The sequence below is a fragment of the Lepisosteus oculatus genome, chromosome 4 (genome assembly GCF_040954835.1).
Source record: "Lepisosteus oculatus isolate fLepOcu1 chromosome 4, fLepOcu1.hap2, whole genome shotgun sequence".
Classification (NCBI taxonomy): Eukaryota; Metazoa; Chordata; class Actinopteri; order Semionotiformes; family Lepisosteidae; genus Lepisosteus; species Lepisosteus oculatus.
In genome coordinates, this window is record NC_090699.1 from 43,680,577 (window position 1) to 43,708,166 (window position 27,590).

A 27,590-nucleotide genomic window follows, 5' to 3' on the forward strand; every position below is an offset into this window, starting at 1 on the left:
ACGTACTGTACAGTTCATGATACTTAGTATAAGATAATATCAGAGGCATTAATAAAATGACTTCCAAAATCTTCGTAGGCTTAGCCTACAGTAAGAACAGTAAAATACACATACAACATTTATTGCAGTGCTAGAATTTTTAAATGCGATATGCCTGAAGATATCCTATCAGCACTAGGGGTCGCTTCTCAAGCGAATAGGGTGAACTCCCGTTTCCGTAGGAAGTGATCAGAGCAACCATTGAATCGGCCCCTGTAAAAAGGATTGTGATTTCGGGTTAAGGAGGAATACACATTCCCGGAAAGACGACATGGCCCGGTCTGATGGCTGCATGTATTTCAGGAGAACCAGTCTCTTCTGGATAATAACAGTCACATTATCTATGGGGTATTACACGGTTAGTTTCTCACAGTAATTCACAGAAAGAAACGAGCCTGACTAACTTCTTTACGAGAAATGAATTGTGTAACCAGAAACAAGGTCCGGACAACCCGTGATGCTATAGTAGTCATTTTTAACTCTCTAGATTAAAATAATTATTGGTACTAGTAATAGACATAAATTCGTAATTGTAGCTGTGACACTCATTCTTAACCAACGATTGCAAGATTTCTAATTAGTAAATGCAGTGAAATGTTTATTTGAATTTCAGTATACAGCCATAGCTTCTTCCCCTTTCTGTGTATAAAACTAAGTATTCAGGTTAAACGCGGCCACGTGTTGTCAGTGGTTTCGCAGACCCTAAAATTACTTTTCCGTCGGAATGGGGATTTTAGTAAACCCCAAATAATTAAGAGAACAAGGCTTTCTTGGGGGTAGTTTCACAGACCGCCATTAGCAATATTCCTAAATAGTTCAGGATTAGTATTTTGAGGTCTACGAAACTACCCTGTAGAAAGCTTTGTTCTCTTAGAGTTGGTTTGAATTCAGGAAAATCTCTGAACTGATTACTGGGTGTGACGGCTATAATTGGGATATAGTTTTAATAAACGTTGTGCCTTTATAAATACTGATGCGGTGTTAACAATAAACTGGAGATCCCAGTATTGCTATACAGTATTATTACTGCATTACGCTGTATGTTTGGATAAAATGCCCGGTATCAGTTCTAAAAAAAGAACATGAGAGATGGATTCTTGTGCATTGAATGCGAAAGGGACATGGGATTCAAGTAAGGCAGCTCTTTAAATTATGCAACCATGACTCTGAAAAGTCGAAGTGCGCCACTATCTGAACCTTATCTGTTACTACAAACCTTCCAAAGGAGCCTTCTTAAAACAATGCGGATTGTAGATAATCCTACACCGGGGTGATTTCCACACTGCACACCCATTGTTTCAGCTGCAGACACCCACACAGACGATGTATATTGCAGACATGTGCAGCAAGAGTCAGACGCAGAGAAAACGTGTGAGAGACCAGACAGCCATAAAGACAGATGCTCCCAAACACATTTCATGCTAATGAACCGGCCTGTATGATTTACATGAAATGTTGGTCTTAGCCTTCCTTCGGGGCAATTAAAGTGTATCTATACGGATCATGAATGGAAGCTCTGAATAGGAGCGCGCATTATATCCCCATTTCGGCAGCATGACCATTAGGCCTTGGTGATCTCGTGACAGGGGCTGCCTTCTCCCCTGGAATACATATGACAGGCTTTTCCAGAGCCAGCCGAAGCTACGGAGAAATTGATAGGCAAGCAGTCAGGACACACAGAAGTCGGGGGAAATGGAAGCTGTCGGAAACCGGGCCTTTTTCAGGAGGACACGTCTTCACTGGATGGTCCTCATCACTTTCTTGTGTGGCATGTTCACCGTGAGTACAGGGAGAGAATTTAAATTGGTCTACGGGGGTCCAGTCCGCTTCTTCTGCACTACAGCATGGCCACGATGAAACAAAGGAAAGTTCCTTCATTTTTGTTTGCTGTAAAGCTGTATTCCTGCAGTAGCACCGCTCTGCCTTCGACAGGACAGGAAGCTGCTGCAGCTCAGTTCTGCTAAAGACTTCTCACCTTTTTGTTACTAAAGTTGGATCATTAGCGTGGCAGGAAAAAAAAAAAGCTGTAGTCTGCCTTTGCTAAGACGTCTTTGAATTATCACTGTATTCCGGTGCTAATCAGAACACAAATCTGCTGTCCTGACTCCAAACCAAGCCTGCTGCAAGACAATAAGGCTTGATAATCTGTCTCGGAGGCTGCTCTTTGATCTAAGTTTAAATTTGCAGTCAAGTTCAGCTGCCCGCCAGTCATGGTAATGTTTCTGTCTGAGTCAGGGTAAAAAAGATCCTTCAGCATTGTGATCTGAATCACAGGAGCTGTTGATGAGAAGCAATCCAGTTTGATTGGGCTCCCTTGCCTAAAAATAAATCCTCGTTTAATTCGAGATGTTTGGTCCGGTTTGATAAAGGCTCGCAGTCGTACACATTGTAAATGAAGTAATCCCATTAATTCCCAGGTACAAATCAGAGTTAGTGCTTCCCTGGGGCAATACATTCCTGCTAATAGCTCTTCAGCAGTGTACGGGACAATGTCATTCCCATTCCTCAACACAAATGTCTGATTCTTTTTTTCCCCACTTCTTTTTAATTTAGCATTCATGTAGTAGTATCTAACTGCCGATTGTGGACAACATAATTGACAACATGTGAAGCACCGCTGTTTATGTGTCAAAACGAGCAGCTAGTTAAACGTGAAATGGATCGACTCGCTATGCACTGGAATTCTTGTTACCCTGTTGTAGTTGTGATTCAAAAACCTAATGTCATTGTAAAAATTGGTGAATGATGTTTATTTCAGCAATACTGTACAGTATATGTGCAGTATGCAGTCAGAGACAAGACTTGCAATTTGTTAGTCAGTTTGTTCTCTCACTCCTTAATACGAACCCTGAAGTCATTTAAGAAGCCATTCTGGTAGTTAATAAGGCATAAAAAGGGAAATGTTAATACATGGTTTAATCGCGCCATATAAATTTATTAAGTTTGTAATGATGATGAAAAATTAGAGAGGTAGTTTCCAAATCACTTGGCTTGAAATTTAAAGGGTTTACTCAAGACTGGACTCAGTGTCTCTTCCATATCAAACCGTGTGTTTTAGTAAGCTTTTGAAGGTATTTGTAAGTGAAACATGGCATTAATTAGAGTTCATGGGGCAAGTATCACATTTCCCTGAAGGACAGATTTTATATAAAAAGTTTTGCATAAAATAGACTTATCCCTATGAAGACTGGCATTTTATTAGAGAGATAGAGATTAGAAAAATCAAGCGTTACAAATGCAATTTTTTTCAGAAGATCACATGAGGTTGGTGGTTGTAATAAGGGCTATGAGTGTGCAATTACTAACGCTGACTGGAAAGCAGTAAAATTTGCTTTGGCAGATTCATTGCTTTTCCCTGGCATTGCGTGATGAATTTGAATGCAGCCTGGACTATTTGTGGACCTGGGAAACTGGACTGCGTTGGATTAGGTTTAATCTCTAGAATTCTCATCGGGTGCGTTCCTGATTTTGGCAAGTAGAGCTACATCATTAACCTGATGTCAGGGTTGGAGTCAAATTCCAATTTTGGAGTCATTCTAATTCCAATTCCTTCTTCAGTCGGGTTCCCAGTTCCAATTCCACAAAACTGGAAATTGGTTTGAAAGAGGCAGTTGGAAAACTGGATTTGCCTGGGGATTGGATGTAGAGAGCATCTATCTGTTCTGTTCCATACAGTAAGGGCAGTGGGGAAGCTCACAGCTTTTCTTTTGTTCCAGTGGACAGTATTCTGGCCAGAGCATGTCCCTTATGAGAAGCTAGGCCCTGTGGGAATGTTCTCCAAATACATGGTGGACCATCACTACTCTGTCCTCTATTACGGGTGAGTGTCTGTGAGGACTCTCTTCCTGCTTTGGCTGTGTTTTCTCTATCTTCAGACTTCCTCTGCATTCCTCCATCTAAATGGGTCAAATGGAATGCTTAGCAGTTCCTGGATTGATGGATCACTGGAGAAGTCCCCACTTACCTTTTCCAAGGCTAAGGGACAAGTGACTAGTGCACCTAGTCTGCGTGTCTTTGGATTGTGGGAGGAAAGTGGAGAAAAGCTGCATGGAATTGGAGAGAACATGCAAACTCCACACAGATAGAATCAAACCTACTGTAAGTCCTGGAGCTGTGAGGTAGCAGTTCCCTTGTGTTATGCAGATCCCTCCACCTTAGATCGAAGAAATGATAATGATGGTGATATTGTGGCATACACTGGTTATTTTTTATTTCTTACTTCTTAGAAGTGCCTATGTGTTTGTGACTCATTGTAGTGTGCTGTGTTTTGCAGGTGGTGGCTAGCTTGGTCAATTCATGTGTCTGAAGCCATTTACAGTGTGAAAGTGTGCAGGTAATAACATGTTTCTTCTACTAGTCTGAATACTGTAAATTCTGTAAGAATGTCCAGAAACTCCACAAAACAATAGGCTGGAGACACATTCACACTAAACTGTTGCTGACAGTTTTAATGGGACAGCGGTAGTCATTGCTGGTCTTACATCAGGGTACATCACATTATACTTCATAACTCCTATCCTTACATCGTTTCCAAACATTTACTGTTCATTTATTCAAGTTCAAGTTCAAGTCTATTGTCATTATACTCATATACAGGTATATGGTATAACAAAATGCTATTTAGCTAGCTCTCGGACATAAGTAGTACAAAGAAAAAAACAACAACAATACAATTGTATATCAAAAGAAAGACAGAGACAACAGGCAGTGTGCAAAAACAACAACAGGCAATGTGCAAAACAACAAAAAGGTAACAGGTTATGTGCAAAAACATGCATCAACAGAATGAAATAAAGGGATAGAAATTATGGAGAGTGAGCTTTTGACATGTATGGTAGAGGTAGATTTTCAATGTGTGTTTGGGTTTTTGGTAAGAAAGAAAGAAAGAAGGCACTGTGAGGTTCAGATCATAGGTGAGAGGTGAGGTGAGAGTGAGAGAGGCTGGGAGTTTAATAGTTTGATAGTGCAGGGGTAAAAACTGTCCCCGAGTCTGGTAGTCCGGGCCCGAATGCTCCGGTACCATTTTCCAGATGGTAGCAGATCATAAAGTCTGTAGCTGGGGTGTGTCAGGTCTTTGATGATGTTTAGTGCTTTCCTTAAGCACCGTCTGTCATAAATGTCCTGTATAGATGGGAGGGCAACCACAGTGATGGACTGGGCAATTTTCACCACCCGCTGTAGGGCTTTGCGGTCAGCAGCACTGCAGTTGCCATACCACACTGTGATGCAGCCTGTCAGTGTGCTTTCTGTAGTGCATCTGTAAAAGTTAGTGAGGATCTGGGGACATATCTTAGCCTTCTTCAACCATCTTAGGAAGTACAGGCGCTGTTGCGCTTTCTTGATCAGACAGGTGGTGTTGAGAGACCATGTGAGGTCCTCGGTGATATGGACTCCAAGGAATTTCAAGTTACTGACCCTTTCCACTTCAGTCCCGTTGATGTGGATAGGGGCATGTCCGGTTTGCAGTTTCCTGAAATCAACGGTCAGTTCCTTGGTTTTGCTGATGTTGAGAGTGAGGTTGTTGTCATCACACCACATTGTAAGGAGATTGACCTCTTCCCTGTAGGCCCTCTCATCATTGTCTGTGATCAGACCTACAACTGTGGTGTCATCGGCAAACTTGATGATGGAGTTGGTGTTGTGTTTTGCCTTACAGTCATGGGTATAGAGGGAGTAGAGCAATGGACAAAGCACACACCCCTGGGGGACCCCAGTGCTCAGAGTTAGTGTGCCAGAGGTGTGCTTTCCAAGCCTGACAGCCTGAGGTCTGCCTGTCAGAAAGTCTCAAATCCAGTTGCAGAGGGTGGTGTTGAGACCCAGTGCACTGAGTTTCTTGACTAGTTTCTCTGGGATGATAGTGTTAAAAGCTGAGCTGAAGTCGATGAATAGTAGTCTTGTGTATGTGTTCTTTTTGTCCAGATGGGATAGGGCCGTGTGTGTGGCAATGGAGATTGTGTCATCTGTGAATCTGTTGGACCGGTAGGCAAACTGGTACGGGTCCACTGTGTTTGGAGTGGTGTCTTTAATGTGCTTCATGACCAGCCTCTCGAAGCACTTCATGATGACAGGTGTTAGTGCCACTAGTCGATAGTCATTAAGACATGTCGCTGTGGTTTTCTTTGGTATTGGGATGATGGTGGTTGTCTTGAAGCAGGTGGGGACTGCGGCTTGGGCTAGAGACATGGTGAAAATGTCTGTGAATACACCTGCCAGTTGATTGGCGCAGGCTCTGAGGACGCGACTGGTTATGCCGTTGGGTCCTGCAGCCTTGCGTGTGTTCACTTCTAGCAGAGATCTCCTCACCTCATCTGCAGACAGCGAGAGCAGTTGGTCAGCTGCGGAGGGTGCAGTTCTGATGACTAGTTCTGTGTTATTGGCTTCAAACCGAGCATAGGAGGTGTTGAGCTCGTTAGGCAGGGAGGCATCGTGGGCAGGTGCACAGATGTTCTTCCTCTTGTAGTCTGTGAGGGCCTGTATATCTTGCCACATATGCCTTATATACTCAAGTATCTGTGTATCTGGCCGTATAAGGGTGCTACTTGTGTTGATAAATATAATGTAATCATAAAGCATTGTAGAAACTATGGCTGTTGTCTTGTAATGTATTCTACATTGTGGAATAGACATGATATAACAGGTTTACAGGTCACCTCTGCAAGGTCACGTACTATTGTGCTTTCAGAGCTGTGTGGCTTGCATCTGGAGACGCTGCTACCAGCAGACGCCAGAAGAGGGCAATAGAGAATATTGGACACAACTTTAATTATGGATGCACAACCTAATTTAGGGGGATGTCTGCGATATGATTAAAGCTATAAATAGGGGTATTATTTATGTCAGCTTCTGCATAGGATTTCACTTCTTTTTGTTGTGTTTTTCAGTCTGTGTGTGTTCAAGTTTGTTTGGAGATCATTTTAAGCTTTGGAATAGTGACAGTGTGCTTATTATTGTGTGCATCTGTAATTTTTGTGTGTGATGTATAGCATGGACTCCTGCCAGGGGGTCTTATTGAATCTACTGTGTCATCTTTTATGGGTCCAGTGTTTCAGGCCAGATATCTGTCCGTCGGCTACCTGTGTGGCCACCCCACTGCCTGTTCGTCACAGTGTCTGTACGTCTTTTTGCAGCGACAAAGGGGTGGACAGCTGGCTGGCCCGCTTCTTGTGGTGTTTCCAGACCTTCCTGTTCGGAATGTTCTCCTTGTCCCTCTTGCTGAAGTACAAGCCTGACTCCCGACCCAAAAGACAATAAGGACGACTACACCTGGGCCTAACCTTCATCCCCTCGTACCGGAGAGCAGCCTGGCAGGACATTCACTCACCTCTCTGTTTCTGGTAGCGTGAGTCGAACGGCTCTGGGCCGCTCTGTCTTACCAGGAATAAGTTGCTTGCTGATAATGGAGGGATGTGTAGGGTTTAGCCCCCGAGAGGGTTGGGAGATGGGATTGGCTGGATTGAAGATTTCCAAAAGTCAGCAAATTTGCCTCTTTTGAAATGAACAAGAGCCCTTTGGATCCTTGAATGCACGCATGTCCCTGCTGTGCATGATGGGATTGATTGCACATTAGGTTTCGACATTGAAATGACCTCTATTGCAAATAGGTGTCACCTTTAAAGAACCAGTCCTTTCTTCCTTTCCAGTCCAGATATATCCTATAATTCTAAAAAATAGTGTAATGAAAGCATGCAGGAGCACATTCCCATATGTTTGGTGCTGCACCACTACAAAATGAAATAGGACATTCAAGGAAAACAAAAAAATTAACATCTTTCATGTTGCAAAAAAAAAACTTCGGCCTTCCAAGTTGCATTTAAAAAAAACCCTGAAGTCTTAGTTTTTTCCCCTAATATCTGAAAATGCAATGAAAAGAAACTTGGAACTGGACAGTAAATTTCACTGCAGTCAAAGCCTGTGAGCGAGTTGTGTGCTTCTGAATGATATGTGCATTGCGGTGATTTTTAAAAGCACTCTTCACCCCAAACGAGGGCGCACTCATGCTGTTTCCCGCTCCAGGTGTGGCAGTTATAATGGAGTTTTTCTTGTTCTAACTGCCTTTTAACACATTCCAACAAGATGATGTAATAAGACAGTTTTCTTCAAAATCTTGGAAGGAGCTTTTTTAATGCTTATGATGCCTAAAAAAAGTAGCATTGATTCCTGTACTAGCAAATTACTTAACTCTAAAGTAAAAACACTGCTGCAATTGCACATATATTACGCTTTTAATATTTGTTTTATGCTATATTTGGCAGTAAAACATATGGAACTCTGAAGACCATATTTAAGTTCTAAAAATGAGGAGCCACACAAAGAGTGAAATCTGACTTGAGCTTTTCACAGAAATACTTGAATTCCTTTTGCTGTTAATAAGGATCTTTTAATACATTTTGATTACGGTTCGAAAGACAAGAGGAATGGCAACAGAGAAACACTAGAAATAAAAAGTGAAGCATTCAACATTCCAAAAAATTTCAAAAGCTTAAAAGAACAGAAGAGGAGTGGGCTAGATCCAGCTGTGTTGTTGCTGCTGTATGGTCTCTGCTCACACAAAATCCACCTCAATGTACCGTGCTCCAGTACTGAGTTTCAAAATGTCAAAGAAACTTTGTTTCTTGGGGCTTGTTAAGGCCTGCACTGTTCTTAGATAAATACAGCTGACTGTGTACATGCGCTTACCCTGCTATATGAAGGATACATACCTGCTTTTCCCTTTAATTCTTTAATAAAGAGTGATTAGACTTTCTCTTAGCCTCTAATTGTGTTCTTAAATCTCTTGCCTGATTGTCTGATTGCGGTATCATAATCTAACTATGCCACAGAACTGAATTAGGTGCCAGTACACATACAACTATATCTGACAGGTAGTATGTAAAATGGCAATTAATACCAGTACAAAATTGTTTGTGATGGCAACAAAACAGAACCCTATTGTTTTAAAATGAGCAGTCTTAAAGCAGAGATTACGTGTGCAACACAGCATTAGACATGAAGGAGCAGATGCAGATACAAAACAGTATCAAGTGGCTTGCTCTTTATCATCATTTAGGGTCTGATGCAGCAGGCTAAAGAGTGTATTAGACATGTGAAGGGCAGTGGACAGGAGTGCTCATTATATACTTGTTAGGTTCTCTTTATAATGCTCATTAGGACACTGTTTGTCAAGGTGTGTCGGATAGATAGGTTGGTTCAGTGACCACATTTCCTCCATTTCTCAGATTGATTATTTAATCAGGAAGCACTGGTTTTGCTTTTCCTTAACCTACCACCACTGTCGTGTGAAACAAGCTTAGTGTCCCCGTTACCCACAGTGCTTTTTCTGCAACACAAGTGGTAAGGAAAGGAGGATGTTTCCATTTTTGCATCTTCCATAAATAAGCCCAACAGCTGTATAATAAGACTAGCTACATTAAGAAGAAAAGACTCTGCTATTGCCCAGAAACATTTGTCCACTAGAAAAGCATAGAAAAGGAGCTTGGATTTATCTGAAACTTTCCTTTTAGTCTGTATACATGCTGAGAGGAAATTAGCTTTTTGGGAGAGAGGAAGCGAGGCAGCAGACAACAGAGAAATTCTATTTTTTGATAAATATTTTGGTCAACTGCATTTGTTTCAACAGCCAGGATCAGTGCATATTACTGCCTGGATTAATGGTATTTCATTTGTATACACTCCATTATTCGTCCCATGTCAGTAGGAAAGTTGGAAAGTAATGGAGTGTAAGTGAGAAGTGCCTGTTGCTAAAGGGAGTACTTACTGCTGGACAAGGGCCATCAGACAGACAGGGTCAGCCTGTCCTTTGCTAATGAACTTAGGGAATTATCTGGCCCTAATCACCCGAGTCTGCTGCAGCACTGTCTCCTATCGTTAATCAAGAGGCTGTTATCTTGAACACTGAGCTAACACTTTCATCTCCGCCCTCACTCTCTCTCCAGCGCTCAGGATAAGAAGATCAGTGCTGACGATGGAACCCTGGTGGGCGGTGGGAGGGGGGCACCTCAGCTCTACAGATAGGATAGGAGGCTTTTCTGAGACAAAAGCAGAGCGGACTTCCATCCGTCCGTGTTCTAAGTTCTGCCAATTCAGGCTCACGGAGAACTGGAAACTATCCCAGCATGCAACAGGCTCATGCCAGGGACACTCTGGATTGCAGTCCATCACAGAGCAAATGCAGACACAAGCACACACTCACATCAGAAGCCAATTAACCTATCAGTATCACTATGGACCAGATGAAATCCACATGAACAGGGACAACACACAAACTCCATGCAAATAGCACCCCGGGTCTGGATCCAGGCTTTAGTTTTGTTATTAAAATGAGTCTGTTCTGGCAGCACAGTGGTGTAATGGGTAGTATTGCTGCCTATCTGGGCACCCAGGACCCAAGCAATAACAGGCAGCACTGTGCTGCCATAACAGACTCATTTTAATAACAAAACTAAAGCCTGTATCCCCTGCAAAGCAAGATTCACTTTGTCCGTGTAAAATAATCAGCAATTGTGAATTAGTGAAAACAACAGCTTGTTTCAGATTTTCAGTCTTAGCTCAGACTTTTCTGGTTGAACAAATTATTTGCTGAACAGTCAATAAAAGTTCAATATTCTTGACACATTAGTAAGTGCTGTTGCAATATTAAGAGAACCTGCATACACTAATTGTGCCCTTGCTGTTTATGAGGTCTCATTGATTTGTTAGGTATTCATTGATTGAGATAATTTTGTAAAATGCAAAGTTTTACAATGTTGTGCCTTTAAACTACTTTTGCAAAGAAGAATAAAATGTTTAAAATAACACTAACTGGAGCAATGCAAAAATTGAGTGATGCAAAGATTCCTATTGATATCTCGCATTGATTGCTTTATAGTGATTCAGGAGTATTTACCTGTTTAGAAATTACAAGTATTTAAATCAACCAATTACAACACCTCACAAAGAATATAAAATCACATGTGGAAACATGCACAACATTCTCATTTGGAAAATTTCCCTGTAAAGTACTGCAGCCATTTGACTTTTACTTAGTCAAAGTTATTTTCAGTTTTTTTACCTTTGAAGGTGACAGGTTGAAACCCTTGACAAAAACAATTTACAGAACACTTTTTTCCCCAAGCACAGTGATTTTTTTAATAGCCTACAACATTCAAACTCCTTTAGAAACAAAATGTATATACAGTATTTCAGAAACACAAGCTTTAATGACAAATATTATGTTACAAATATCAATATTTAGCCCCTGTGTGCGTAGACTTGAGCTGTTCAGAGGTGCGGACAGTCTGTACTTTTTGTGATGCCTGATAAGGCATTTTGAAAATTACATTGCAGGAAAATGACTCATACACCACAATACATGTCAGGGCTGTGTGTGTAGCTGTACTGTTATTCTGGACTAAGTGAATGAAACTTGTCTAGTGTTTTTGATCAAAGGCGCAGCACAGTGAATGACAGTATGTGATGCAGTATAAGTGAATTAATTACTGGGTTGTGGATGCTGCCTGTGTGTGTTATAAGAGGTGCAGTATAAGAGGTACGCCAGTGGCCTCTGTAGTCACCGATCTTGCCAGCGCAGAGTAGCATAACGCTCTGACAGATTACTGCGCAGTTGAGCTGTTTGGGACTTGTCCCTGGTCTCCACGACACACGACACCTAAGGCAGACACAGACAAGTCAGACAGACAGAAACACATGATGGTTTGGGCAGGCACACTGACAGCTCTGAGAACGGATACGTTAGATAGGCCTGTGATTCAAATGGACAGGTGAAAAAGACGGACAATGCAAACAGACATACAGGTCAGCCAGATACACAAATTCAAAACACCAGTATGACACTCAGACAGTTCAGTCCGATGATCCAAATAGACACATAAATAGGCCTATCTGGTACCAGAGACTGACACAAACTGGTCTCTCTGACACTTGAGACAGATTCATCACGAGGGAATGCAGATGAAGCTGGTAGGAAAATTCCTTTTTTGTTTTCTGTCCTTCAGTCCAGCCAATCAGAAACAAATCACAACCTTTTGATGGGCTCAACAAGTTCTTAATGTAAAGTTGAAGGTTCTGGCACCAGCAGGACAGCACAGAGTAGTGGGAAAGCCTCTGAGACCATAAAACGTGTCTGTCTATTGGTTCCTTGTGTCTTTAGCCCATTTCTCCAGTCCACCCAGCTGTAAGTAGGGATGTGCATAGTTGAGTTCAAATTCATAGCTGGGGAGAATCACATGCTCTCCATTTGCCAGGTAACCAGGAAGAGCTCTAGGCCCGTAAGCCACTGTGCTCTGGTACAGACTTTACCTCCTGGCACAAGCGTTCATGTTAGTGTAACTTCACTCTCCTGCCTGATGTAATTTCATACATAACGAAATATTGAAAGGAACATTTTATTGTGAGCATTTGTAAGGTGAATCTAAAGGCATTGATCTTTCTGGAGATGACCTAAAAGATTACTTGTTTTATGAGCCTTTATCCCAATCAGATTCATTTTATGCTAAATCGTGTTGTCATGTTGTTATATTGTAGAAGAAATCAGTGGTAAACTGCACTTAAACCATTTCACCACAGTCTCTTTTGGGGTCATTAAAACTGGTGAAGTTCTGAAGATAACTAGGGCTGGAGCTGAAGAGATTTTGAGTAAATCCTGGACTACCAAGATTTCCTCTTACCTGACCATGGAAGAGATCTGTTGCACCTATCTGGGCCTCATGTCGGATATCCAGCAGACTGAGAGAGAAAAAGAAAAAGAGAAAAAGGGGTTAAGCAAAAGTAAGATATTTAGATAATCAATAAAACCTACAGCCATATACTTTGATTTGCACAGGGAGCTGAAATATCAGTTTCTTTGTTCAGGGCATTTAAAAGCCAAAAATAGGAGGTTAATTGGCCCAGTCAGTGATTAAAGCAAAGCTCCTGCGCTCTGCCCTGAGCTCTTTGTGCTGTATTGAGTGAGTTACATAACTTCCTTCTGCCCTGCCTTTTGAACGAAATAAAACAGTACTTATTATGAGTCACCCAACTCGGAAGCAGTTGTTAAGACAAACGTCACTCCCTAGGCACCGTAAGTCACTGCAGACAAAAGCTTCCACTATATGATTAATATTTAATGAATAGCTTTGCAGTTGTGCTCAGTGATCTTCAACCCACGTCTGGCCCACCCATCTGTATGTGTAAAACGACACAAAGGCAAACAGGATGTAAGGATGAAGTGTGAAAAGCAGAATTGAACTAAAGGACATTAATGGCACCTCGTTTAGCGTTGACCAAGTTTGGTTGCTACAATACAAAAAGTACATTGCTGTCCTAGAATCAAACACTGCAATGTCTTTTTTGTATCAGTTCAAGAAGGATGACAAGGTGGGGATGTCTTACACAAACAGGTTAAAGGAACAGCAACTCACAAATCCCCTCACATTGGATACTGTGAGGAGACCTGATGAAAATATTTAAAATCGTGAATAATACTGACAAAGTCAACCTTGAGGACTACATTTATAAGTCAGGAACAATAGTGAAGAATACACATGTAAAGAATGTGTGCATTGAAGACTGAAAGTAAAAGGTACTTCTTTACAAAAAGAGTTGTGGGGGGCCGCAACCAATTGTCCATCCATGTTTTTGAAACACATTTTCAGGGATCTTTAGGTCAAGAAATGCCTACAGATCCGATCCTTGGATCATTGAATTATGAGCAAAATGGACTAAATGGCCTATGCTCATTTGTATTTTTGCTAATGATCATGCATTCAAACTATAATTTCATTTGACACCATCATTGACCTGGGCCCAAATGGAGCCATGATTGTAGTTACATTTGGTTTTCAAATCTGAAACTTTTAAGCATTAGCACGCCCTTTTCAAAATATTTCTAGAGCATCTGCTCCTCTGTTTGTGAATATCCTCTCCCCTGTCTGCCATGGCAAGTTCTTGGCCTTTGGATTAGGGGTGCGTTTCTCCCTGCTGCGGATGTCACGATATTAGGTACTGTTCACAGTCCATCTTACTCAGAAAAACAGGGACACGATATCTCACCTCACATCCTCCCTAGCCAGGAGGTCCAGGAGTTTGGCCAGGTCCCCGGGCCCCCGCCCCAGCTGCACTGTGAATTTGTTGACCCGGGAGTCCAGAGCCAGGGCTCGGTCCACACACTGCCTCATCAGGTCCAGCTCCATGTTAGCACTGCTGACCAGCACCGCCACTCTGGGTCAGAGAAGGAAAAGAAGAACAGCTGCCTCACACCAAGAAATCAAGCAACAAACAAAAGACAAAGGGCAAAAAAATAACAGCTCCAGTCTTCAAAGTCTTTTCATATATCCAGGTCGAGCTTAAAGAAGGTTAACAAGGTTAACAAGGGCTTCCAGGCAGAATAAAATTTTGCAGTTGAGACACAGAGGGAAAACCTAATTTTTTCAAGGTGGAGAAAGTACCTCACATCCCTTACCCAGTGAGTGAAGCATGTAATATTCTTTCTTTTTCTTATTAATTGAACATTCAAAATAACAGCTGACTCCCTATATTACATATACATTTTAAAAACGGACTCCCATTGACCCTTGACCCCATTGACCCCAGAAGCTGATGTTGATCCTCTGCTCTGTTTAATGCTGCATGTTGTTCCACATGGATGCAGCTGTAACAGCTGTGCATTTCAATATTGCAGGGATCTCTTCCCCTCCCATCGTATTAATTACTCAAAGTTCCAGCATCCAGTTCAAGCTGCCCAGTGTAGCTCAGAGTGTTATTTTAATTCAGCAGGGCTCTGTTATATCCGTCTCCACCATTTCTTTTTCCACTCAGGAAGCCCAGGTCTGAATCAGCTGCAGGCCAGATGTTAAAGAGCATGCAGAGCCTGCAATGGAAAGGTGGCTACCTCACCTCGCATGCCTCCTCACTGAGTCTTAACTATGATCTCCTATTTCCTGACTCTTGTTGATTCTCCTATGATTCTACTAATGTCTCCCTCATAGCAATAATTCAGAGCCCTGACACTAACACTTCCCAGACATACTGTAAACCCTGTTCACCTGCACCCGAAAAGACTGCAGGATTTGGGTGACCTAATGAATTCCTACAACTATACGGTAAGACACTTTTGGGAATCTTGCGGATCCTGCAGGCCTTCACAGCAGGACAAAGCAAGTTGAAAATAAAACTTGTAACTTGCAAGAAGGATTCAGCAGCATAAATTCAACATGATTTCTGTGTCTCACTGGAGTTTTTGTAGGAATTGCACAGGGTGTGCCTGTGTGGACAGCTAAATTTGGAGATTCACTGGAAATTACAGACAAAAGTTGCCTCCATGTTTTCTGAAAGTGACTTCAAATGATGAAATCAACAAGAATGAAAACCTGTGTGCTAGAAGAAGAAAAAGGTGGTCCATTCAACTTTTTGTACCTAGCAAAGACAACTTTAAGGGGTACGAAAACTGGCACAACAGTGTAAACCACTTCAGAAGGACTGATCTCAGAGCATAGACTCAAATGTGTTTCCTTTCCAGAGAAGTGCCACTATGGATCCAAGGAAAGTGAAATATGTTCTTACAGATATCAACTCACTCAAATGAAAAATGAACTAGTCACACAGATACACACATATTACTAGCGCACAGTTATACACACACATTCTAATATCAAGAATGTGGTACACACAGCTCAGTGTGAAAGGAAACTCACAGACTCGCACTCAAACCTCTGCCACCCCGCTCACCTCTTGCCCTTAAGCTCTGGAAGCTTTCCGGCCAAGATGGCTGCCAGCCCTATGGCTCCTTCAGTGTCCACTGTGGCTCTCTCATATTCCTGGAACCGCAGCATTGACAGTAGTGCATCCTGCTCACTGACAGAGACAGAAAGCAATGTAATATGAGCAGTAAAAGCTTAACAACTTATTACATACGATTTTGGGGTTTCCTGCAACGTTTCTCACAATTGACTAACCCAGCAAAAGTGTCTGTTATGTGTCCTGTTCTTGGTTATACCCTGTGCTTCTGGGACTGTGGCACACTTTGCACTTTGTGCTTCAAAGTGGCTCTTTGGTGATGGATGAAGAGAAAATGAGATGGCTCAAAAGGGAATAACGAAGCTTCAGGGGCTGTCCCAGTGAAGGCAGCACGTCAGCATGCATAGGCAGTTTTCTTTACCTGACAGTGACAACTTTGTCCACCAACTTCTTGACCAGCTGAAAGGCCTCTTTTCCAAATGGGGGACCCACCAGATCTGAAAAGGAGAGCTTTTAAGGAGCGGGTTTACAAACAAGGGGTGCTCTGACCACTCCTACGCCAGGCTTTTCATACTTGAAAGGCTGTTGAGGCTTCAGACAACTGAAGAAGTGGACATCGGAGAGCGGCAGGGGTAACAACAAGGAAACAGGGAGACGCAGGCAGGCAAGCAGGAGGGAATGAGAGAAAAAGAAGCCAGAATGGTAATGTTGTGGTCCAGATGGAAGAGCGCCACCTACTGTTTCACCAACATCATCGGCAATTTCCAATCCTGGTTCTGGAGCAGGTGCAAAGAAGAAGGGAATGTCATGGGGTTTGCAAGGGCGAGCGCAGGACATGACAGAAACAGCACCAGTACCTCCATAGAGTTTCCTGTTAGGGGCGATGGGCTGCTCTTTGACAGGGTGGTCAATTTTAAGAGACTTCTGTAGAAGGGGGAAGTCTTCCGGCTCAACTCCCTGCGGCAGAGAGGGGACAGTTTCAGTGCCCTGTCCGCCTGCTAGAATGTCACACAAATATGACACCGTCCAGCAACACATCCTCTCCCCCTGCCTCTGTCACTGAAACAGCACACATAATGCACATCCAGAATGAACAACACTAGTACTGCCAAATTTGACCTCTGCAGCCACATAAATAAATGTGCACTACTCCCTTCTTAGTAGCACACAAGACCAAGTAAGCAAATACTTCTTTGCTTGTGCCTTTTACATTTTGTGGATGTACAGTAATTGTGTGCATATATACAGTATACTGGGGGTCATGGTGGAGCAGTGGTTATCATTGCTTCTTTGCAGAGTTGGGCCCTGGGTTCAGTTAATGGGGTACTATCCGCATGGAGTTTGTATGTTTTCCCTATGATCACGTGGATTTGCTCCAGGTGCTCTGGTTTCCTCACACAGTCCAAAGACATTCTGCTAGGTTCATTGGCTTCTGGGAAAATTGGGTGTGGTGTCAGTGTGTATCTGTGTCTGTGCCCAGGGTGTATCCTGCCTTGTGCCCATTGCTTATCAGGGTAGGCTACAGCTCCCCTGTGACCCTGTACTGGATACAATGGTTAGAAAATGGACAGTGTATATTCTATATATTGTCTTCATCTCAAAGTTGCTCATTTTAACATGACAGGACTTGTTTTGTCACATCCCTTTGTGAAACTACTCCATTACTGGGTCACCTGGACATACTGTAGGTTGGCTCCCTCCTTTCACCCCAGCCCCCCAACTCGATAGTGTGACACCCAACTCTATCCCGTCTCATAGCACTCAGACTGCCAGATAGGGGAATGTGCAAGAGTGTGGCTGGCCGCCAACTTGCAACTCACGATGACACTGATGCGGCGGTTGAGGTGTTTGAGCGCAGCTGCCGTTCCAGCCAGCAGCCGAGAGTGGCCCCCAGCGGGCACAACCACTGCATCCAGCTTGGGCACTTGCTCAAACATCTCCAAGCCCACAGTGCCTAGTCCTGCCAGGTACATGGCATTGTCAACCCTGATGGAAAGGAAGAGAGACAGATGGAGAGGTTAGGCTTGCTGTTCCAGCTTATTTCTATACCCCACAAGCCAGTGACACACAACAGCAGCAGAGGAGTTAGAGTGTTAGATAGGTTAGAAACCCTTCACCCTGCTTGGTAAGTTCTTTAAATAAATAGAACTGAAGAGTCTTAACATCTCACACCACTATTGCCCATATGTTACAATTCCTTCTTTGCTTATGCAATGTTTTACATTTTGGATCGCAATACTGAACTACTTATAATTTACAAAAGTGTCCCCCTCGACTTTCCGTGAGAGGAAATCAGACTACCTGTAAGCATTGTTTCCACTGTTGTGCTTGCAAGTGGACAGTGAAGAGGTGGTGTTAAGACACACTGGCACATTCAGAATTGCGCCTTGTAAAAGATAGCAAACCTTAAAAATGAAGCCCTGGTGGATACTCTTTTGTCCTGAGGAAGACACAAGATCTTTGAGGGGTCACTCACTCTTCCAGGTAGAGGTAGCCATTCTCCTGCGCCAGGCGCCGAGCGTGGCTTTGTGAGTCCTGGGGGGTGCTGCCATAGGATATCACCATGGCGCCGTACTCCCGGCACATCCTGAGCCGCGTCGGCGAGCTGTCGGCGGCCATGATAATGAACACGGGAATGTGCAGCTCGCAGGCCTGGTGTGCCACCGCCATGGCGAAGTTGCTGTCAGATGCCACAATCACCCCCTTTTTTTGCTGCTCCTGAATAGACACACACAAGCATGGCAGGATCACACTCACAGTGGTCATCGTTGCTTTAAGAGATGTTTAGGAACAAAGAACCCCTAAATAATAACTCATTGACTTTTCATCACCCTCCTAGTACCCCTTTGTGGGGTTGGGGGGCTTACCGATGAAATGCAGTGCTTTACAATTCTCTCACACAGTCTAGATAATGGCACATATGCCAGTATAAGATATACAGTGTAGGACTGACACCTGTTTCTGCCCCATTCTGTGATCCACGCCATATTGCAACTCATAGGAGTTGGAGATCATGACTCACTCTGGGTTTAAGAACTCTTGGGAGAGTGTTGGAGGCATGTGACAACAGGTCTTCATTGTGCCCAGGCAGTAACAGGGCTGTATACTCTCCGTACAGCAGTAGTGAAACAAATGATTATAAGAAGCTGGGCAGGTATAACAGAGAAAATAATTGGCATTCCAAAAGCATTGAAAAACTGAAAAATTGTAAAAATTACCCTAATTTTACTTGATCATTTTTAAATTTCCATGATGACTTTGTATTTTTCCAGAAATACAGTACAAATTAAGCAGCTGTAAGAGACAGCAGTAAAACTGTTTTAAGTCTTTATAAGCCTCTATTTGTCTGGTCAGCCTGATCCAGCAGAGTACCAGTGAGGAAAGAACAGTACAGATGTCTCTCAGTGGTAGTGCTGTTCAATATGAAGTTCCAGAAAAGACAAAGTAACACATTCAAAACGGTAAGAATGTAATATCAGAAACCAGATATAATCTAAGGGTAGGGAAATGGGTTCATTGGTGCTGTTTTTATTTACAATGTTGGCATCAACAATTAGTCACGCAGCAGGATTTACATTGTGTTGGATGAAAACTATGCATCATTAGGCCTGATTGAAGCCTCTATTAGTGCCGGAATTGGAGAGTTCTGGCAGAGAACACTGCAATAAAAGGAGCTGGGCGCAGATGTAGTGAAGCATCCTCAGGGCATAAAGACTTTCTGGCAGCCTGTCCCTTTCCTGTCCCTTTCCTGTCTCGCTTCTAAATCACACTGTAAATTAACAGCAGGACTTCAACCTACTGCTATTTCAGCTGCTGCTTTTGATGTATAACCAACAATGTAGGCTTGGGTGCAGAGTGAACACAGCTCAAACAACTTAAAATATGAAAGAGGAGGAACAATATAACTGCTATCAATTCTGAGAGCGGAGATCTAATCCCATTTAAAGAAGTTCCTCAGATGGGGTTCCCAGAAAAGCTTGAAAATATCACAGCATTTTCATCCATCCATTTCCTAACCACATTATCCAGTACAGGGTTGTGGGGGAGCCAGAGCAGCAAAATCTGAAATGACTAATTATTTTAGTTTTGATATTCTCTCCGTCTGGTTGCCTGTTGTTCACCGTGACCCTGTGCAGGACACTGTATCTTGTTTCCTGCACCTTACAGTGCTCATTTGTCAGAATCATTTGTCACTTCCACATCACCAGTCCCACAGTGCCTTTGCAGGAGAGTTAATGCGAAGTGGAAGAGCGATGCCACTCTCACTGACAGCACTGCGAACTAAACCACTCCTGGAAAAGTCACAGATATCCCTGTTGCGTAATAAGGAAAGGATGCTGTGGACTGCTTGAGCTCACCCATCTCCACTGGTACTCATCATTATCCCTTATACTGGGGGTAGAAGGCTCTTTAATTTGTGGATTTTAACTGAGCCATTAGACCCCCAAACTATATTTTAGCAATAGTGTTAGCATATCATTCCATGGCAGACATACCATAATAGACAAGACATTGTTATTAATTAATGAGCGTTAAAATTTACTCTGGGGAGTTCTCCAGTAGCTCAACATTATAGAGCCTCATTCTGACCCTCTATAGCCCAGACATCACAATTATAACTTTATTATTATTATTAATTGGCTGACTCTTAAACAAAACAGCTCACATGTGTGCCTATTTATACTCCCAGGTCATTTACTGAAGCAGGTACTTTTCTTATGGGTTTTCTACTTTTCTGAAAAGGGTACTTCTTTTATGGGAAAGCTATTCTCCACCTGGGATTTGAATCTTTCCCACAATTCTGAGCCCTAACCACTCCTTTGCACGGCTGCCTCTTTTTATTCAGTGTTCAATTGCTCAAGATGTGAGTTGGCCAGAGTATCTTTGACACTTGAGGCTTGTTTGACACCTGTGGAAGCAGAGTGATATCACAGAAAAAGGCGTCACTTGTCCAGTTGAGTCTTGTTGCAACCTTCGGTGTGTGATTCTATTCTAAAATGTCTGTAATGCACTGTAGGCCTCACAGCATGTCAGATAGTGAGTGTCTCAATGGTGAACACGGCAGAACGCGTTATTCTTCACCATCCTACTTTCATTCCCTTGTACTAGTGCAGAGGGGTCACAGCAAGGGGGGAAGGGGGCAATAAACAGTTGGTTCAAAAACAGGAAGGAAGAAAGGAAAAATAACCTGTGATCGTCATTAAACAATGTATGCTTTAGGATTTGGTCTATGAAAGGGATGACAGCAATATGGACAGTGACGAAACAGGACCATTTGAAAAACTTTGAAAATCTATCACAACATTACAATCTGGTAAAAAAAAGATTTTTACAGGTATCTTCAAATCAAACATTATATAAAATGCTGGAGAAAGCAACCACATATAAAGGAAGGCATAAACTGCTTGGTAGTTTTACAGCTGCTTATCAGCAGGGTAATTTGAGAGAAATAAGATCAAAGCTGTACAGTAGTATCGAATAAATGAAAAAAGAGTCAACAGAATGGATTGAAATAAAATGGGAAAAATAAATCAATACAACAATTTCTGTAGATCAGTGGAATTACATATGCAGATCACAGACTTGGAGAGACTTCTGTTGGAGGAATCTGACCCATTTTTTTATCAGCCCTAAAATTCAAGCCAAACAAAAAGGCAGCAGTTCAGTGTTGGAGATTATGTGGAGAGCAAGTTGTGACTCACTCACACATATTCTGGTCATGCCCAAAAATACAACAATACTGGAAATCTATACATACAACCCTTAAAAATATAGTAAATGTGGACATATAATTTGAATTTTCTGTTATGTATTGGGGTAATTTTGACTTTGATTGTATTGAATTGAAGGATAGACACATATTAGGGACTCTTCTAGCAGCTAGTAAAAAAGCAACCACAAGAAAATAGCTTATAAAAGAATCTCCAACACATGAACAATGGCCTAATGTTGTGAATGAAATCTAAATAATGGAAAACATAACTTTTTCTCTCAGGTTACAAGCAGAAAGTTTTAGGAAATACTGGGAAACATGGATTCATTTTATCTCCCCACTGAGACCCGATTTCAGGTTATGAGAGAATATACAGTAATATTTCTGTGTGGACTATTTTGTTATTTTTTGTGTTTCTCATTAAACAATTGTGTTTTCTTGTATAACCCCCCCATATCTGCTGGCATGATGTAAATACTTTATTTTATATGACAAAAATGAAAGATGAAGGCAAACATTTATTTTGCTGTTCTGGACACGTTCTGTTTGTAAATCTTTTCATCTTTAAATGAAAAACAATGTATGCCTAGATATTCTGTAAGGAAATATGGGGGTTGTTTCCATAGAAAACAAACTGCTTGTTTCTGGTTTCTTGTTTTTGTTTGTGTTGTGTTGTTACCTGGCGCAGGGACGAGAGGAGGCACAGCACGCCGCGCTCCTTCACTGTGCCTGTGTACTGGAGGTACTCCTTCTTCAGGAAGATCTCTATGCCACACTGCTTGGACAGCCGGGAATACTGAAGGACAGAGAATTTTAGCTGTTGGTGCTGTTGCTCACAACTGACAACCCACTGAAGCTAAGCAGGTGTGAGCCTGGCCAGTACCTGGATGGGAGATCTCCTGGGAAAAACTAAGGTTGCTGCTGGAAGAGGTGTTAGTGGAGCCAGTTGGGGGGCACTCACACTGCTCTCTGTGTGGGTCCTAATACCTCAGTATAGCGATGGGGACACTATACTGTAAAAACAGTGCCATTCTCTGGATAAGAAGTAAAGCTGAAGTCCTGACTCTCCTTGGCCATTAAAAATCCCAGGGCATTTCTTGAAAATATTAGGGGTGTTACCCCTGTATCCTGGCCAAAGTTAACCTTGGCCTTTACCAATCATAGCCTTCTACTAATCCCCATTTATGAATTGGCTTCATTACTCTGTTCCCACCAGAATTATAACTGATGTGTGGGGAGCGTACTGGCACATTTTAGCTGCTGTCACATCATCCAGGTGTGTGCTCCACATTGGTGGTGTTACCACCAACACCTGTACCAATTTACCTGTACAGTGCTTTTAAGTGGAGTGTCCAGAAAAGAGCATAATAATTATTATTACTATTATTATTATTATGAATGCAGTGTTTTACTCACGGTGAATTATGAGTGAGTTATGTGCTCCATATTACAGTAGGGTTCTGAGTTTAACACAAACAGGACTACATAGTAGAAACAGGATGAGTAGGGCAAGACATGGTGGGAGTAGGACAGTTGGAAAAGGAGGGGCAGAGTGGCAGTACCGTGCAGGGAGTCTTCTGGACTCCAGACTGGATCTTGAGGGCAGCAGCGCTGATATCCTCAAAGCGGATGAACTCCGCAGGGGTCTCTTGGCTGGGCTGGCGCACCTTCTGAGTTGGAGGAATTGCTGGATCCCCCAGCAGGGGCTCAGGACGACCTACAATCTTCATCTCCAAGGTCTTGACATCCCCGTTCAGGTACTCCTCCTCCCCAAAGTCCTTCAGGCGCTCGGGGTGGATGGCGGTTGGACGGGGAGGCACATGGCCATTCCTAATTGGCCCTTCCCTGTGACTGCGGCCCTCACGGTGTGACGTGTCCTTTTGGTTGCCAGTGCCGGGCTGCCCTTCACTGCGGAGCAGATAGACAGGTCAGCAAAGCTTCTAACACTGGGTTTGCATGTTAGTTCTTCCCCAACCGTTTCTCTTACCGGTAACAGCATATTAATAGTCCACAGATCATGTTAAAATAAGTGCTGCAGACTCAATATTATGCAATGTCAACACCGGGGGAGAACAAGCAGTGATTTGTAACTTGAGGGGCATGGACTCAAGTGTAGACAATACTGTTATTGTGTTGAGTAAAAGGCTTAAAACACGGGTCTTAAACTCAGTTCCTGGAGGGACGTGTGTCTGGTTAGAGTTCCAATCTGAATAATCAATTAAACAGTTCTTTCTTACTCATAAAAGGGATTTTATTAATGTCTTTTAAAATTGAGTACCCAACACATTTAATTTGCTGAAGGAAGTCAATATTTACATGGTTATTGGAGCCTGATTGGAATGTAACAGTTATGCAGTTAATTAAATAATTAGGACCAGGAGACACTAGGTCTTCCAGGAGCTGAGTCTGAGACTCAGACTTTTGAAGTCAGCACCTCACTTTGGAACCTGAAGAAGGCCCAGTTGCTGAATTCCGTGGAATTAACCTTCACTTGTTCCTTCGCAGGCCAATGCATGCTGACACGGTTCCCCACACAAACTCTTTAAACTTCTGCTCACTTCGTCATTTGTTCAATGTTTTCAGACTTGGTCCTTTCATCCTATATCTGCCTTCATCCGACGAAATTAAAGAGGAGTTGGACTGGGTCTGTGCAGTCACGAACCACACGCGAACGCTTGGATGTCACCGCATACCCAAGAGCACCTCTCACCGTAGACATTCACGCAATAATTAATCAATTATCGTTCCACAAGATCTTCCCTTTCCATATCCTCTCACTCCACTCAGTCCTCCAACCGCCTCACATAGGCCGCCGCTTCGCTATGGTTCCTGACATGTGCGCAGTGTGATACTGCTCTCTTTTGTATTTATGAGGAAGCTCACACTTATCTGTTCTTGAATTATAACCTCTCCTGCTTCCTTCAAGGAAAGATCATGTAAAGTGGATATAGGATGACATGGTGGTACAGTGGTCACATTACTGCCTTGCAGAGCTGGGGCCCAGGGTTCATTTCTGGACCCGAGGTGCTATTTGTGTGGAGTTTGTATATTCGAACTCCAAACACAGACTGGCAAGTTAATTGATTTCAGGGAAAATTGACCCTAGGTGTGAGTGTGTGCATGTCTGTGTTTGTGTCTATGCATCTATGCGTCTGCACTGCGATGGACTGGCGTCCCGTCCAGGGTGTATCCCGCATTGCTCCGTTGTTTGCTGGAATAGACTCTTGCTCCCCTATTTACCTCAATTGCATAAAGTGGTTAGAAAAGGGATGGATGGAATCAAGACTACTGTTGTGCATTGCCATCACCTGATTGAGTCTTCGAAGAACATCCATTTGCACACTTTGCATTCAGAATCAACCAGCTATTGATAAACCAATCCAACTGGAAGATGCTTCACATCAGTGGGCTCTAAAACTCTTCCTTCTACCTGCCATTCCCTCCGTACAGTAATAGGGCAATAGCCAGTGCACTCTCATGGGACCCACATACCCCATATCCCCATATCCTCCACTTCATTAGATAATGACTTGTTTCCATATGAGTAATACACAAGAAGAAAGCAAATTCTAACATAGCTTTCCCCTGAGTGTCAATTCAGCAATCTGGGGTGAGATATACTGTATATACAGTAAGACCAATCCATCCACACCCACACTGCATGTGAGAGCTTTCGTCTGAGCAAGAGAACTAGAGGGAGTTGAAATGGCAAAAGCGATTGGGTGCAATAAGATATTAATATCCTGCTGCCACCAAAAGAAGGAGCTTCTGAAGACTTACTAGACAAACCCAACCAAAATCACCACTTCATGGGCACAAGATACCCAGGTTCTACAATTTGAAGGCTTCACATGAAGGAAAATAAGTGTATGATTTTTTTAACTATTCAATTAAATATAACTTATCACTTTATCCCCTTTTTATTTTATTTCTGAAAAGGAAAATGTAACACAGTTCTTCTTTTGGCAAAATGAAGCCTGTCTGGAACTTGTCTTGAACATTGACTCTGCAGTAGTTGTCACACATAGGGTGGAGCGGTGGCTCTGTGGCTGAGGATTTATGCTTATGGCTGAAAGGTTGCCGGTTCAAATCCCACGGCCAAGGAATCCTACTCTGTTGGGCTCCTGAACAAGACCCTTAACCCCAACCCCTCCAGGGGGGCTGTACAATGGCTGACCCTGCACTTTGATCCCAAGCTTCTCTTTCCCTGCCTGTGTGTCTCATGGAGAGCAAGCTGGGGTATGTGGAAAAGACCAGTTCTTAATGCAAGAAATTGTATATGGCTAATAAAGTGATCTTATCTTATCTATCGTATTTAACAATAAGAGGGCATGCCAATGTACCTTACATAAGGGAATGCCATGTAAAAAAGATTCCTACTTCTACAATTCCCACTAGGTGGAACGAGCCCAAGAAATTCCATTTAACTGCACTTCCACTGTGTGTTGGAATTGACACAGACTTCCGCTCTCATTTTGTCTCTAAATCTTTTGTCTCTCCCTGGTTCGAAGTTTCTTCCTGTGAGCTGCTTTAGGTGAATCATTTTCTGATTCTCTGTCTTTCACTGGTTTTGTCTTTTTCCTTCTCATTTTCCTCTCTCCCAGCAGTAGCACACAGCAGGGGGAGGGGGAGGGGATGCAGTGTTATTTTACCTGAAAAAGAGCAGGAAGATGAGGGACAGAGCCAGCCGGAGGAGAAGGCCCACCAGATCTTGGAAGGGAAGTAAAAGAGGCTTTGGGATGATGGAGGAGGACTCCCGCTGGGCTGGGGAAGCTGCTGGATCACCATGGGACTGGAGAGGAGGAGGAGGTGGGGCTACAGGGTGCGTTACAGTAGCTTGGGCTAATGACTGTCTCTTCACAGCGGGCTGATCGGAGGGGTGAAAGTGAGGGGTGGCTGACCTTTGCCAGAAGGGATCGTTTTCCTCGCCATCAGAGCCTCTGGCTTCTCGAGGAGTAGCGCTGTTCTTGTAGCGTGAGTAGAGGAACTGGGCTGCAAAGTTCATCCTCAGACAGGTGTAGGCGGGTTGCAATATAGTCCCAGGCGGAGCGACACTGTGTGTGAGACTCCTTCTGTATTCAGCACAGGGTCCGTTTGCGTCTCTGCCTGTGTGTTCCTTTCCCTCTGTCCCTGCAGGTGCTATTTAAAGCAGGATTACTCAGGGCACATGCCAACCAGTCCTTCCTGCCTCCCCCCACCCCAGAGCTATTTTTGAGCCCAGGCTTGGATTAAACTCCCATTGACGTGTGTTAATCAGACATGTTAAGGGGATGGGGAATTAATGTTTATCTAAGGAGCATGATCTTGGGTCCTGAGGAACAGACAGATACTGGGAGATCACATCGCTGCCTGCTTTCAGCCCCTACGGCAAATAACCGAGGGATCGTCCTCAGTGCTTTAAAGAAATTCCCTCTAATTGTGATTAGGCGTGTGTGAGGCTATGTAAAGAGAGACTCACTGTTTACCATACACTGTCAAGCAATTGGCTCACAGAATGTCCTTGGCTCTAAGTGGTACAAGCTCTCCCCCTTTAAGATTCTTTAATATCTTTGTACTACTGACAGGCATAAATATCACATGGTATAGAAATGATCTGCAGTGGTGTACAGGTCTTGTGTATTTTGAGTATTTTAGAGGTATAAGTAAAGCAGAGTTCTCACTTTCATTGTGCGGTCAGAAAGAACACCTTACTGTTATGAATTAGGATTGATTTGTACAACGATAACATGTCTTTCTCTGTCACTTATTGTATAGTAAATCTGAACACAGCACTTCAGAAAACAGCAATAGGCATTTCTGACAGCATCTAAATTCACAGGAATCAGCTACTGGGAGAGTCCCTAAGACAGAAATGCAAACATTTCTGATAATTCTGCTCTCAATATTATCCCTGTTATTCCTGTTTCCCAGTATAGAACCCTCAGATCTGAAAGTTCATAACAGCTCTTCAGTCATGTTCTAGCCAGCAGTGCTGGCACAAAAACAAACTTATCACAATGCTATGCATAAAATGGAGCAAGCTCAAACAGCAGAGGATCTGATACAAGTCATTTTTCAGAAGGATACTATTTGGGGCATAGAAGTACCATGGGAAAAATGGTGAACATCACTATTTCTGAGTTCTGTATTT

At 42.9% G+C, this 27,590-nt stretch overlaps 2 protein-coding genes across 4 annotated transcripts; one reads left to right on the forward strand and one right to left on the reverse strand.

Moving 5' to 3' along the window:
• The first annotated feature begins 237 nt into the window (after positions 1-237).
• Positions 238-8,782, forward strand: tmem254 (transmembrane protein 254). 2 transcript variants are annotated; one of them, XM_006630885.3, is made up of 4 exons: positions 238-397; positions 3,756-3,859; positions 4,313-4,372; positions 7,167-8,782. In XM_006630885.3, the coding sequence occupies exons 1-4, from the start codon at positions 311-313 to the stop codon at positions 7,288-7,290; spliced, it is 375 nt and encodes a 124-aa protein (XP_006630948.3). In that variant the 5' UTR covers positions 238-310; the 3' UTR covers positions 7,291-8,782. The 2 variants fall into 2 exon arrangements, with proteins under 2 accessions (XP_006630948.3, XP_015203376.2); XM_015347890.2 differs by lacking the exon at positions 238-397 and adding an exon at positions 1,045-1,818.
• A 2,432-nt stretch (positions 8,783-11,214) lies between these two features.
• Positions 11,215-26,587, reverse strand: LOC102689387 (L-threonine ammonia-lyase-like). 2 transcript variants are annotated; one of them, XM_069189250.1, is made up of 11 exons: positions 26,362-26,587; positions 23,023-23,368; positions 22,140-22,256; positions 18,224-18,465; positions 17,568-17,733; positions 16,605-16,704; positions 16,169-16,244; positions 15,739-15,864; positions 14,065-14,232; positions 12,702-12,759; positions 11,215-11,683 (listed from the first exon to the last, which is right to left on the reverse strand). In XM_069189250.1, the coding sequence occupies exons 1-11, from the start codon at positions 26,463-26,465 to the stop codon at positions 11,585-11,587; spliced, it is 1,602 nt and encodes a 533-aa protein (XP_069045351.1). In that variant the 5' UTR covers positions 26,466-26,587; the 3' UTR covers positions 11,215-11,584. The 2 variants fall into 2 exon arrangements, with proteins under 2 accessions (XP_069045351.1, XP_015203375.2); XM_015347889.2 differs by having other exon boundaries at positions 26,113-26,587.
• Between the last annotated feature and the right edge of the window lie 1,003 nt (positions 26,588-27,590).

Bases quoted from the DNA above. Each gene is read 5' to 3' on its own strand.
- tmem254 (XM_006630885.3), top strand. From the start codon at position 311: ATGGCCCGGTCTGATGGCTGCATGTATTTCAGGAGAACCAGTCTCTTC. The intron at 398-3,755 runs GTTAGTTTCTCA...CTTTTGTTCCAG, and splicing joins TATCTATGGGGTATTACACG to TGGACAGTATTCTGGCCAGA. The intron at 4,373-7,166 runs GTAATAACATGT...GTCTTTTTGCAG, and splicing joins TACAGTGTGAAAGTGTGCAG to CGACAAAGGGGTGGACAGCT.
- LOC102689387 (XM_015347889.2), bottom strand. From the start codon at position 26,465: ATGAACTTTGCAGCCCAGTTCCTCTACTCACGCTACAAGAACAGCGCT. The intron at 14,233-15,738 runs GTGAGCGGGGTG...TCTCTGACCCAG, and splicing joins CCAGAGCTTAAGGGCAAGAG to AGTGGCGGTGCTGGTCAGCA. The intron at 11,684-12,701 runs GTAAGAGGAAAT...TGTCTGCCTTAG, and splicing joins CAGATCTCTTCCATGGTCAG to GTGTCGTGTGTCGTGGAGAC.